The 13,989-nt window shown below is 30.2% G+C and overlaps 1 protein-coding gene across 5 annotated transcripts; it reads left to right on the forward strand.

Moving 5' to 3' along the window:
* Nucleotides 1-1,653: 1,653 nt before the first annotated feature.
* Nucleotides 1,654-13,604, forward strand: Chsy (Chondroitin sulfate synthase). Of its 5 annotated transcripts, none has more exons than XM_015321036.2 (6): nucleotides 1,654-1,992; nucleotides 4,652-5,681; nucleotides 8,617-8,757; nucleotides 9,415-9,595; nucleotides 10,612-10,968; nucleotides 11,068-13,604. In XM_015321036.2, the coding sequence occupies exons 2-6, from the start codon at nucleotides 4,836-4,838 to the stop codon at nucleotides 12,063-12,065; spliced, it is 2,523 nt and encodes an 840-aa protein (XP_015176522.1). In that variant the 5' UTR covers nucleotides 1,654-1,992; nucleotides 4,652-4,835; the 3' UTR covers nucleotides 12,066-13,604. The 5 variants fall into 5 exon arrangements, with proteins under 5 accessions (XP_015176522.1, XP_015176523.1, XP_015176524.1 ...); XM_015321037.2 differs by having other exon boundaries at nucleotides 1,654-1,907; XM_015321038.2 differs by having other exon boundaries at nucleotides 1,654-1,842.
* Nucleotides 13,605-13,989: the final 385 nt, after the last annotated feature.

Genomic DNA, 13,989 nt, shown 5'->3' on the forward strand with positions numbered 1-13,989 from the left:
AAATATTCAAATTTCATATTTTTTTTATTTATTTACTTTATATGATAAACAAAAATAGATATATTCTGAAGTATACTTATTTTAAACTTATAATTAATAATCGAATAATATGAACATTTTATTAATTTACATTATCAAAAATATTTTCTATTCTATTAACTATTCAACATAGAAACTATTTGTTTATATTAAATTATAATTGACAAATTAATAATCTATGATTTAATAATTTGTATACATACAAAAATAATGATAATAAATACTAATAACTTTTATAATTGATTTTATTGTGTACTATAATTGTTCTAACAAAATACTGATTCTATCGATTTATTATTTCAGAAATTTCTAGCTTTAAGTTTAAACGATTGTCAATTAATATTCACATTACTAAGTTCGTCAATCTTAATTTCCTCGTATTTCATTCGATCGAAGAATTGAACGAAACCAATGAAAGATAATGTGAAATTTACGAAGCGTAAAGGTTGTTCAATTCACTTCTCATTTCGACGGAAGTTCCTGCTTTACGGACGCAGAACTATAGCATAACGTTTTGCACTATTCTTACTCCGTAGTTCACAATTGCAATATCTATTGATGTACACGTTTATGTGTATTGTGAATATACACAGACAGACAGACAGATAGACACACACACACACACACTTTGAAAAATATATATTTAATTCAAATGCACGGATGCATTTATAATCGACGGTTATTTTTACATGGTACACACGTGTTCTTTAATAGGCACCCATTTATGGCCTATCGTGTGTCGCATATAAGCGGTTATCATATCGTACAGTTTTATAAAAATTTATATATACAGTCAATGTAAATTGAAAAATATTTTTCTTTATCTACTTTTTAAACAATATTTTTTTTAATATTTATAAATTATAAGAATATTTCATTAAAATGATACAAATGTTATCGATAATAAACCTTCTTCAATCATTCAATTAAAAATAATTACAGTATCGTAAATAATACTTATATTTGTATTTAATGATGAATTTCTGTATTATGTTATAAAAACAGTTAAGAAAAATCTAAAATATGGTGTCTATAGAAATCTTCCTAATCTCAAAGAGAGGTAACACTTGGAATGTAAATGAATAAAACGTCGAATTATCTGCCTAACGGTAACACAACTCTTCGATCATCGACCGGAGAAGGTCAAAAGGGTGATTGGAGGCTTTCAAAGATTTCAAGGTTGCCGAGGTCAGGGACAAGGTAAAATACCACTGCAATTCTCAAACGTAATATACAATAAATTATCAATTACATTCAATTAATGCAAATAACTTCATTAGAAAATATAATAACATATTATTAACAAATGTGCAATAAATAAATAAATTATTAATTAAATAACTTTTCGTTCATATTAATATTATAATTTCAAATGAAAAAGAACCATGATAATATATTTGATTATAATGAAAATAAAAATGACAGTATGATTCTACCAAAAATGTTGAATTAATCATTATCAAATAACACTGCTCAGCGTAGTCCTTCAAAGATAAGCTGCTTTCTTCGTAACTTATCAGTTTTCGGACAAATTAAGGGGAACCATGTAGGTTTTCGGTTTTATACTTAACCATCCCTACCTACTCATGTTTTTAAGCAGCCGGTTAGCGGGGAATAGCCCCGCCGGTTGGACGAAGAGAACGATCTCCGTACCGTTTGTTCGTTCGTTCGTTCGTTCGTTCAGTCGCGATCGTGGTGGCATCCTGTTCGTAGTATGTGTTCGTTGTTCTACCACGATTATAACACGCGACCAGTTCTTACAACGTACGAGTATGCGAGTTCTCCTTGCAAACATGAGCCAGGGTAATTTTACCACGGTTTATTCTCTTAGCGTGCAAATTCTCTCCACACTCGTGCGGATTCGTTCGGTAATTATTTATCGTATCATCAAAATATTCGAACAAGCTTGAACAGTTAACTACTACTATTATTACTACTACCATCATCACAAACGTGAGTTGTTGTTCTTTTTTCTTTTTCTTTTTTATTATTAACGATATCATCAAATATTTTGTTTTTTTCTTTTTTCTTTTCGATTATTCGATACAATGTTGGCTGATATTCTCTTCAGCCAGTTTAAATTGATTTTGATTTTTCTTTCTGTTTTACAAAAAAAAAAAAACAGACGAATTTATGATTTTATTTCGAATACGAAGAGTAATTTGAATGAAAGGAAAGAGTTATAATAATCGCTATGGGATGATGGATACTCGGAACAAACCACACACGTGCGGTTTGTAAATCGAAACATTATGCCTTAGGTTCGATAAAAGAAAAGAACATTTTTGTGGTTTATCGTTACAGGAACGCACACCATGTTAATCCGGATTTTCTACTTTGAACCTTATACTCTTTTGATTCACGTTGCAAATATTTAATCACACAACTACATAATTTATTAAAATATATATATATATATATATATTTTATTTAGAATATTACGTAAAGAAGATTAGTCAAAGCCAGTCATTCTTTTAAGATTGAAATAAGAGTCTTGACTGTTCTCGAAAGTATTCATAAATTTAATGAAGCATAAAAAGAAGAACAGCTCTGTGAACCGTGAAGCATTCATCCATCGGTTACAGGAAAAGTTAAGGAAGAAGTGTCTCAGTATCAACGGTCATTTGATCGAAGAAGACAAACGTTGTTGTTTCTTTCATCATTCTTCTTCCTACTTGGACAATCTACTGTAGACAGTAACATGAACTCTTCGTTCAGACTATATTCCACGTTAGGACATTAGACGAGTTTGTTCTCATCGTCTGTGGGAACAATTAACAACTGGTCTTCGTTCGAGGTCATACGGTAATAGACAATTATTCATAGGCACTCCTTTAAATCATCCCAAACGAAATTATTCATAATATTTACAACATACTTCATAATACTTACCAAAATTAATAGGGATCGTTGACATTTTCATAGTTCACAATTTCGATAGTGTATTACCTTAGGAATATAAACATTCGTCTTGTATTATTCATATATATATATATATATATATATGCATCAGCAAAATTGTAAAAAGGTTTCGAACGTCTTCTGTGTAAACAGCAGGTAGTCTCAGTCGGCTCATTTCAATAAGAATCGTACCGTTCGGAGATTTCGTTCGATACACAAGTGGGTATAAGACGCGTCCAATAGCGACGAAGAAACGGTAAGAAAACAAAACATACTAGCAACGGTGCCTCCTAATAAGCTGGCCACCGTATGACTAAACCAGTCGATCGCCTTTCGTCGAGACGCTCGTTTCAACGTTTAAAATATCCTACGACAAGATACAGAAAACTATTTAACATTTCAATCAGTGGTTCCCTTCAATAATACATACATACATAAATACATATACATCAATCTTTTTCTAGGGTAGTAGTAATATTTCTCTTTTCATATCTTTTTCTACCCCCTTCCATTGGAAATCCGGCAAAAGTTTTCTTTGAAATCATGAGTCTCGTATCAACCATAAATTCAAGGTAGGAAAATATTTGAAAAAGATTTCTTTTTTATTCAATTTCATTATAAATTCAGATCATTTTCAATGGTCATTTATTGATTATTATATTTGTACAAAGATTGAACCTTGTTTTGTGTTTAATTTACCTTCTTTTTTTCTTGTTTGTTTTGTATTGTTTAAACATGGTCTATCGGTACTAAGTAAAGGACATACGATAATTGCACTGTCAATTTATTCTACATATATGCATATGTATATTTATAATACGTGGTATGTAGACAAAAGTATTAGTACAAAAAACCTATAAAACACGAGACACATCGTTTTATCTGAAGATAGGCATGAGTCTGTCTCAAGGAGGGCTCTAACTTTCGGCTCAAACCGGTTCTCTTCTCTTCGTTCCGTATACCGTTTTTAATTGATTCTCTTATTATTGTTAATCTTGTTTCCAATCACACACACAAATTATTTTTAACATCATCAGGTGTGTGTCACAATAAATATAATTAAAAAGTAATTATTATTTCATGAAAAATGATCTTTGAAAATGATTAAATAACATATTTAAAGGCAATGTTCTTTGTTACGCAAGTTTATCAGGGTGAAAGTTCGTATTACGAAGTAGTGGATAACGAAAATGTCGTTTAAATGGACAATATTTAATATACGTTTAAGTACTGTCGAGATAGATATTGTTAAAAGAAAAATAATTATTAGAAGAAAAAAAAGAAATAAATAAACAATTAAGACAAATGTTGATTATACCGGTAGTTAATGGAGAAAGATTAATTAATTAATTAATAGAATAGAATAGAAGCATTGGAGTAATTAAATAGAAATTATAATTATTATCGACGTATACATTTAATTAAATGTTTGTCTAACTCGTTAGATAAATAATTGACCATGACATATTAAGTCGTTCCAAAAGTGTCTTCCTTTTTTTTTGGGTGATAAGATAAACCAATATTGCATGTGTAATATTTTATTAAATAATATAAATTATTATACCTTTTTCTTAACTGTGTATTATTCAAAAATGTATAATTTTCATGCCGTAGAATTCCAAGAAAAAAAAAATAAGAAATTTTTGGTACGACTTAATATAATACATGATCATAAAATAAATATTATATTTCGTTTTGTTTATAATTTTAGAAATAAAATTAACAATGGGATCGTCGAAAGAGGAACGATATTATCCAGAACCGGCAGCTATTAGGATAACCAAAAGAAGATCAACGACGATGACGTGTAGGAGAACAACGACGACGATGATGATGATGATGATGATGATGATGATGAATCGAGACGGAGTTAGACAAATTCTGGAAGAGAGTGAATGGGAGAGGTGACGTATCGTTCAGCGATGCGTAGGAGACGTGGCCTGGCTAGTGCCGTTCTGGGCCTTACGGTCGGTCTCGTGTTCGGTTTACTGATCAGTGGTTATCGGATACTCGTGTTAAACAATGTACAACGATCCGGTTGGTCTTCTTCCTTCTCCTCGTCATTATCAACATTTTCTTCCGCGTTAAGAATAAATACAATGATAGAACCGACAGTGAAAAATATGCCTAAATTGTCGGACAACGAACGTATCAACAGTTCGTCGGATAATCTTGTATTCGTTGGTGTTATGACAGCGAAAAAATATCTCGATACTCGAGCTAAAGCTGTTTATGAGACTTGGGGTCAAGAATTACCTGGTAAAATAGCATTTTTCTCATCGGAAAGTTCAACCGTGCCAGATAATTGTCCCGAATTACCATTGGTACCTTTGACACGTGTCGACGATAGTTATCCACCACAGAAGAAATCATTCATGATGTTACAATACATGTGGAATCATTATGGGAATCGTTTCGAATGGTTTTTCAGAGCGGACGATGACGTTTACGTTAGGACTGATCGTTTAGAGAATTTTCTTAGGTCTGTTGATTCAAGAAAACCAATGTACATAGGACAAGCTGGTAGAGGTAATTCTGAAGAATTTGGATTACTTTCACTCGAATATGATGAAAACTTTTGCATGGGTGGTCCTGGTATTGTTATATCAAGGGAAACGCTTAAAAGGATAGTTCCACATATTAAATATTGTTTGAGACATCTTTATACCACTCACGAGGACGTCGAGCTTGGTAGATGCGTTCAAAAATATGCTGGGATTCCTTGCACATGGAGTTACGAGGTAATTCATTCAACATATAACTTATATATATATATATATATATAAGATCATACTATAACTATTGATAAACCTTATCTGTTCTTTCTTTATCTCTTATTCTCGACAAAACTTCTGCGAAAATATTTTCAGTTAGTTTTTATTTTTTTTTATTTTTATTATTTATTATACTACAATCGCGTTTTTATACAGAGTAAATTAATTATTATTAGAAATAAATTAATGTCTATTTTTCGATAATGTAATTATCGATTTTTTATGTTAAAAAAAAAAAAAAAAAATGATCTTCGATAAAATAGACGATTTTGTGAAATACATCGAAATCATTTCAAGTATCAATCGATTAGAGTAGTTTCAAGGCTATAAATATATCACTGGGTCGTTGAACTAATTTTTCAAATGAACGAACTATACTCGATAAGAATTTCATGATAATTTTTAATGTTTATAATTATTTCCTTTAATATTATCAATATATATATATATATATATATATATATGTATGTATATAATAGTCACATGTACACGTGCGTGTAATATAAAATAATTTTGTTTTTTAAAATGATGTTTAAAAGAATGTTGAAACCGAGAAAGATATTCGGAACATTTTCTCAAGGTCTCTCTCGATCCAAGTTCTCCCTTTTATTCCCCTTTTAGCCTAAAACTAAAACTACTTTATAAATAAGATAACACAAACACACAGACGTAGAATGAGAAAGGGTCAGCTTTAAATTACTCTTGTTAATTTGAGAAAATATATACATGTATATATATATATATATATATATAATATTATAAATATATATAATATATATATTAATATAATATATATAATTATAATATCAATTTATTAAAAAAATAACTAATAAATTAATTATTATAATTTAAACTAATATTTAATTAATAAACTTATTTTTTAATAAATTAATTAAATATATATATATAAATTATATTATATATAAAAATAATTCTATTATACAATTATATAAATATCATTGATATTATTAATAGATTTTTGAACAAAAATGAAATTCGATAGATCCGGTTACAGATTATTTTTATTTTTTCATTTCTTGGAAGGGCCCTCTATATTTCTAGGTTTCTTTCTTATATACACCTTCATACATGTCTATCTATTTTTGTCAGTCTCCCTTCTTCTTCTTCTTCTTCTTCTTCTTCTTCTTCTTCTTCTTCTTCTTTTCCTTTTTTTTTCTTTTTCTTTTTCGTTTAATCTCTGGCATATGTGCTAACCAACACGTGTGTGTATATACCAATCGTATATGTTAAGACTAATTTGTTGACCACTGCAAACTCGAATCTCATTAAACGTTTGCGGTGCTTATATCTTGTCGCGACAGCAAAAAAAAAAAAAGAAAATATAAAAAAGAGAAAAGAAAATTACGTTTACTCGTACAACAAACTATGTTGTATGTTAAAAAAAAAAAAAAAAAAAATTATTCCGAACGATCAAATATAATCCAAAAAGTATTATTCAACGTAATATTTATTTCGTAGAAAATGATTTTTCTTTCTTCTACATTTTCTTTTTCCTTTGAAATAACTTCATTTCAATTAACAATATGTATATGTAAAAGTTGTAAGGAACAATATAATAATGGTTGTAGTGGTAAATTCGCAATGTAGAGTGACCAGGAAGTAGTAATCTTCCATATACTGGATCAGGTTTGAGAACACGCGAGTTCGTAATAATTTAATGGAGACAGAAAATAACATAATACCACGTACATAGAATGTACTATACATATTACCACTGGCTTAAATACATATGCCACGCATCTGCATCATATACGGGGTACGCTATCATTGAGTTAACTCGGAAGGTACAATGCACAGATGAGGATGTTAGTCGTTAAGTACAAGCGAATCGTACCCTGCTAACCTAGTAACCGTATCGAGTTATTCTTCTCGATCTTTAACATCTACAAACTTTAAATACCAAAAAGTACAAAAAAAATAAAACAACAAGAAGAAGAAGAAATCATCAAATAACTTCTTTCATTTATAATAGCAAAACATTAACTTCAACTATAGATATTATACATATTATTACTAGGTGCCCCGCCACGCGTTGCTGTGGCTCACAATCAGTCTTATACACACACGTCTTTAAGTTAACGAATTACCTTATACCGCCATCTGTTAGAATCTTATCGAACTAACAGAGATAATCATGACTCTTTGTTAATAAACAAATAATTTGATTATAAATTGAAATATAAACTATCCTATCTTTCAAGTTGGATGAAACTGCACACAGTGTGCTAAATTTGATTAAAATCGGTTCAGTAGTTTAGGAGTCCATTGCGAACAAACAACGTGACACGTAATTTATATATATATTAAAATTAGGTCGAGTCATAAGTAACTTTCGATGCGGCTATGTAGAATCTATTTTTCGTATTTACCTACTATAAGTCACCAAAACAAACGGATTTTCGATATCACTGTATAGATGAGGATTCAGTTAATCTTCTGTTAACTTTCTTTATACAGTCAATGTTACATTTAACCGTTTTTTCTTAACCACTGAAATGGATAGTAAAAAGTGCATATTCGACATGTAATGCTTTAGAAAGTGAAACAAGGCAATAGCACTAAAGTGGCAACTGAAAAAATATACAGCGTATACAGTGCAGGACTGATAACTGATAGGACAGTCAGAAATTGGTTTGTAAAATTCCGTTCTGGTGATACGATCTTAAAAGATGAACCAAGTGCAGGACGTATTTCCGACTTTGATGAACCTTTTAAAGGTAATATTGGAGCAAAATCCAATAGATACGTTGAACAATTGCGAAGAGTGCAAAAAAAGGTGTCTTGCACTTATCAATCGCAGAAACGCCATTCTTTTTTTCTCATAAAAAACGAAAGTTATTTATGACTCGACCTAATTAATAGTTATATTTTTCTATTACAGATGCAATCAATTTTTTATCACAATAGCAGCGGAAATCAGGCGTTTACGGGTAATCTCAAGAGAAAGGAAGTACATCGTGCCATTACTTTACATCCTATCAAAAGTTCTCCATACATGTACAGACTTCATAATTATATGAGGGTTTGTATTTCATTACAATGATCAAATTGACAATATCTATTCGGTTGTTTGGCAAGTAATTTCATTTTTTTTCCTGATACAATAAAGGCATTAGTTGAATTTACCCTTGAAAATAACAACACGTGAGATTGGATTCAATTCAATTGAAAGGCTTAGGTTTAACCCTTAATGCTCTAATATTTAATTGTGGTTATCTACCAGCAACTCCAACTTGATCCACAATTGGAATAAAGCGCCTTACATCGGTGGTACCTGGGAGGCACCCTTTGGAGTAGAACGCTGCTCGTTGATGGTGCCTGAGAGGCACACTGGGAGCGTTAAGGGTTAACATCGAAGCTAAAATTGTCTTCTTCTTCTTCTTCTTAGAATTTTGTCCTGTTGTCCCAAACTTCAGAGCCTAAAAATGTTATTTTGTTAGTTCCATGAGCGATTATTTTTTTTTTACCGAGGGTAGGTTGCTAGCCTCACCCTCGAACCCTCCTCCTTTATCTGGGCTTGGGACCAGCTAGCTATTATCTAGATATCTAGATATTAACTAGGCGGAGTTAAAATTGTCTTCATTTTTACAAAAAAAAAAAAATAATTAAATTACTTTCCGAACAACCTAACATTTATTTACAAAACATATATATATATATATGTTATTTTTGTGTGTAGGGATTAAAAATACAGGATTTGCAACAAGACAAAATAAAATTGCAAAGGGATATCTATTCGATGATTAAAGAATTGGGTATAAATCACGAACAATTGAAGAATTATCATGTTGCAATTGATGTACCACTTTTTCCCGTTAATCATTATTCCGAGGATTATCCTGGTGACACGGAGATATTAGGTAAATTGTTTGATAAATAAATTCAAATATATATTACAAATAAATCTTAAATTATATTTAATATTCTTCACGGATATTGAATCTTTAGTAAAGTCATTGCTTTAAAACAGCCTTGAAAGCGTTCTTTAACCAGGCAGATATCTGTAATTCAATTAAGGCAATCATTTCAAGAACGATTGTATTTCATCACGCACACGTACACATTATTAATAGATCCACTTTGCATGATTACTCTATGCAAACTGATTGTTAGTCTGACGCGACTAGAAAGAAAGGAGATATACGGGGACACGTTTTGTTATAGTTTATACAGTGAAAAGATCAAATACTTCGATTATTACTTTCGTCCAATACAATTTTTTATTGCCTATGATTACCTATGATCTATTCTGTTTATTTTATTTATAACATATCAATATAAATACGTGATATATGTTGCAAAATGTGACGAGTAATGGGATCTCTCGCAGGGGCGTGGCATAACAATTCGACCTATCTATTCTAATTTTGAATTTAGCCACCAGATAGTGTGATTCAAGTGCTAGAGATCCCACGTGGCATAGCAAATCGACCTATCTACTTTAATTTTGAATTTAGCCACTAGATAGCGTATTCAAGTGCTAGAGATCCCAAAACGTGATGAATGATGATTAATCAACAAAATTATGTAACGAATTATCAAAAATAATTATTATTCAAGTCATAAAGATCAGTAAGATCGTATTGCATATAAAATACTAATTGGTAAATCTAATATAGGGGAAAAAAATACCATTTGGTTTAAACCAATAAGAAGACGTAAGTGGGAAGATAATATTAGAATGGATTCTTAACGAAATGAGGGTACGACGATGTTAGGGTCGTAAAATGTGGGAGATCTTGTTCAAGGACAGCAACATTGAGATGATATTTTTGCGACAATAAACTTTCATATTTCTAACACCATAATACTAACAACTACAATATATATATTTGATTAAAAAACAATACCAAAATTGATTTTATACTGTGAATAGGTGTTCCTGTTGGACTTCGTACTTTCAAACCAACCACAAGTGACGAAGTTATACCATGGGATTTCATTTCTAAATCGGAATATAGTTTGGCCGATTTCAATCCTAGAAGACGAATTCACAGTGACATTAAAGAGGCTATGGATGATAATATTAGAGAAGTAATGGTTAAAATAAATGCCTGTTCGAGACAACGTGGACGTGTGGTAGATGAAAGATCTGCACTGTATGGTTACAGAAGAGTTAATTCTTATGGTGCTGATACTATTTTAGATCTACTTTTGGTCTATCGTAAATTTAGAGGAAAAAAATTGACAATGCCGGTTAGAAGACATATTTATCTTCATCAACATTTCACTGGTAATTAATTTATTAATATATATATATATTTTTTTTTTGATTTAAATATAATTTTATTTGATAATTATTGAGGATAATTATATTTCTTTTTTTTTATAGGATTAGAAATACGAGAAGTGACAAATGATGATGATGATGATAATGATGATAATGATGATAATGAAGAATTTAAACAAGACAATCGTAATAGATTTTTACAAAATTTAATACCATCGAGATTTTTGGATTTTAATTTGTTATCAAGTAAAAGTGTTAATTTAATGGAAGATCAAAAAATCATTAATTTCATATTACCATTGTCAGGACGTTACGAAGTATTTCAAAGATTTATTCAAAATTATGAAGAAGTATGTTTAACGACTGATGAAAAGACAAAATTGTTGATAGTATTATATCAACACAAAATAGAAGATACATTGAACAAAACAATGAATTTGATCGAACAATTGAAGTACAAATATCGAAGTGCTACTATCGATGTTATTTTAGGTAGCGGAGAATTTGCAAGGGCTAATGCTTTGCACGAAGGTGTTATTCAAATGAAAGACGATGATTTATTATTTTTCATAGACGTAGATATTGTTTTTACGAGTTCTGCGTTATATCGTATACGATTAAATACAATAATCAATAGACAAATATATTTTCCAGTAGTTTTTAGCGAATACGATCCAAAGATCGTTTATAAAAGTGATTATTCTAAGAGACATGACAAATATTATATTATTACAGAAATGACCGGTTATTGGAGACAATTTGGTTTTGGTATTGTATCCTTATATAAAAAGGATTACGATATTGTTGGTGGTTTTGATTTATCTATTCGTGGTTGGGGCAAAGAGGATGTAATATTTTATGAAAAAGTAGTCAAATCAAAAATTAAAATATTTCGTGCGGCTGATCAACATTTAATACACGTTTTTCATGACGTTGAATGTGGCAAAGAATTATCCGATACACAATTGTCAATGTGTATGGGTACTAAAGCTGACACATATGCCGGTACTGAAACACTCGCTAAAATTATTTATGACAATCCTGAATATTTGCAATTTGCCAAGGAAAGACGATTAAAATTAACGAAGGCTGGATCTTGATGCTATAATAATAATAATAATAATAATAATAATAAGCCAAAATTATAATATTAAGAGTACAAATGAGTTTTCGACGTTTTTTTTTTTGTCAAAAATAATATTTATTGTGAAAGAACGTTAGTTTAAATTTAATCGAAGTATTGTCCAATCACTAGCAACTACTTTTTCCCATCTTTCAGGCAGCGTTCAGATTCCATGTCTGAAAAACTCTTTGTCTTTTGAGACTATCCACGAATCAACCCAATTTTTAGTATCTTCATATGATTTGAACCGTTGCTCTTACAGAGCATGTGCCATTGACCAGAACAGATGATTGTCGGATGGCACAATGTCTGGTGAATACGGTGGGTGGGGTAGTACTTCTCAATCAAGTGTTTTCAAATAATTTTTCATCATTATCATGTAGAAGAATAATTTTGTCGTGTCTGGAGTAGTATTGAGGGCGTTTTTCCTTAAGAGCTCGACTCAATCTTATCAATTGTGTTCAGTAGAGAGTTTCAATAATTGTTTCGCTTGGATTAAGTAACTCGTAATACACCACACCCAGCTGATCCCATCAAATACACAGCATGAGTTTGTTTCATCGTTATCAAATGTTTCTTATCATCTGCGAATTCTAACGTAAGACTCGTGCCATGCCATCTTTCTCAAAACGGCGGAAACTTATTTGTACTCCTAATAATAATTTATTTATATTATTTCGAGATATATTTTGTTCACTGTTTTAAGTGTACACACTTATACACACACACACACACATATTCATTTAAGTACTCTCCTTTTTTCTTTCGCCAAATATAACTTGTATTCTATACATTAACCTTTGCTTACCACCCTTCCTGGAGTAACACGCTTACCACACCCGGGTCTAAAGGACCCGGGTGAGAAAAATCGTTATACAAAAGAAACTATTGCATAGATTTACTTCAACATTTTTTTTGAGACTTCTTTAATACTTACTTAATAAGACTATATAGGTTTTATAGTTTTAGATTAAATTTAAATATGTTTAAAAAATTACCAAACCATGAACAATTGAGAAAAATGACTTGCAGTTGGCAAAAAAAGGTCGTCTGGGTACTTTGGACCAAGTGTGATAAGCAAAGGTTAAAATTGAAATGCCATTATATATATTATATAATCTTCGAAGTTATTTTTATACTTACAAATATCTAAATAGAATAGTTCAAAGTTTATTATACAATTTAAATATAATTGTTCATTAAAAATGTAAGTTTCAGTTATAAGAAGAAGAAAAAAAAATTTATGAATAAGATAATCGTTATAATTGACGATAAATAAATAGTGATATTCCATCCATAGAATTGTCAATGATAAGTTTTACACATGAAAATCAGTATATGAATTTTAACGAGTTACAAAAATTACTAAGATAATGTATATGACGATAATACTCGTGACTAAGTGCACATGAACGTGTTCAATCGTTTTACTAATGCATTTATTGTTTCGACGAGTAATTGTGATATTATTATGCTTTTTATTTAATTATAACTTTGCAAATTATTATTATTAATATTATTATTATTATTATCATTATCATTATCATCATATTACATATGTATATTATATTATATTATACTATAATATATTTTCTATAATAATACAACATTACACAATATTATCAAATTGATGTATTAAGGACGACGATACATGTAAAATAAAAAAATCTAATTGTTTTTTTTTTTTTCATAAATAATTAGTTTAATATCTCAAAAATATGCCTGTAAATTTTTACAATGAAATTCGCATTATTTATCAATTAAAAATTCATTTAAGTGTTCCGTCTGAACTTGGAGCTTGAGCGGCCAGTTTGGGGCCTCGACTGTCGCTACCTGCTTCTCAGATTTCTGACCTTGAGATCTTTTGTATTGAAGACCCGGGTAAGCAGATGTTTGGAAAA

The sequence above is a fragment of the Polistes dominula genome, unplaced genomic scaffold (assembly GCF_049000335.1).
Source record: "Polistes dominula isolate Pdom_NZ unplaced genomic scaffold, Pdom_raw_medaka contig_29, whole genome shotgun sequence".
In the NCBI taxonomy this organism is placed as follows: Eukaryota; Metazoa; Arthropoda; class Insecta; order Hymenoptera; family Vespidae; genus Polistes; species Polistes dominula.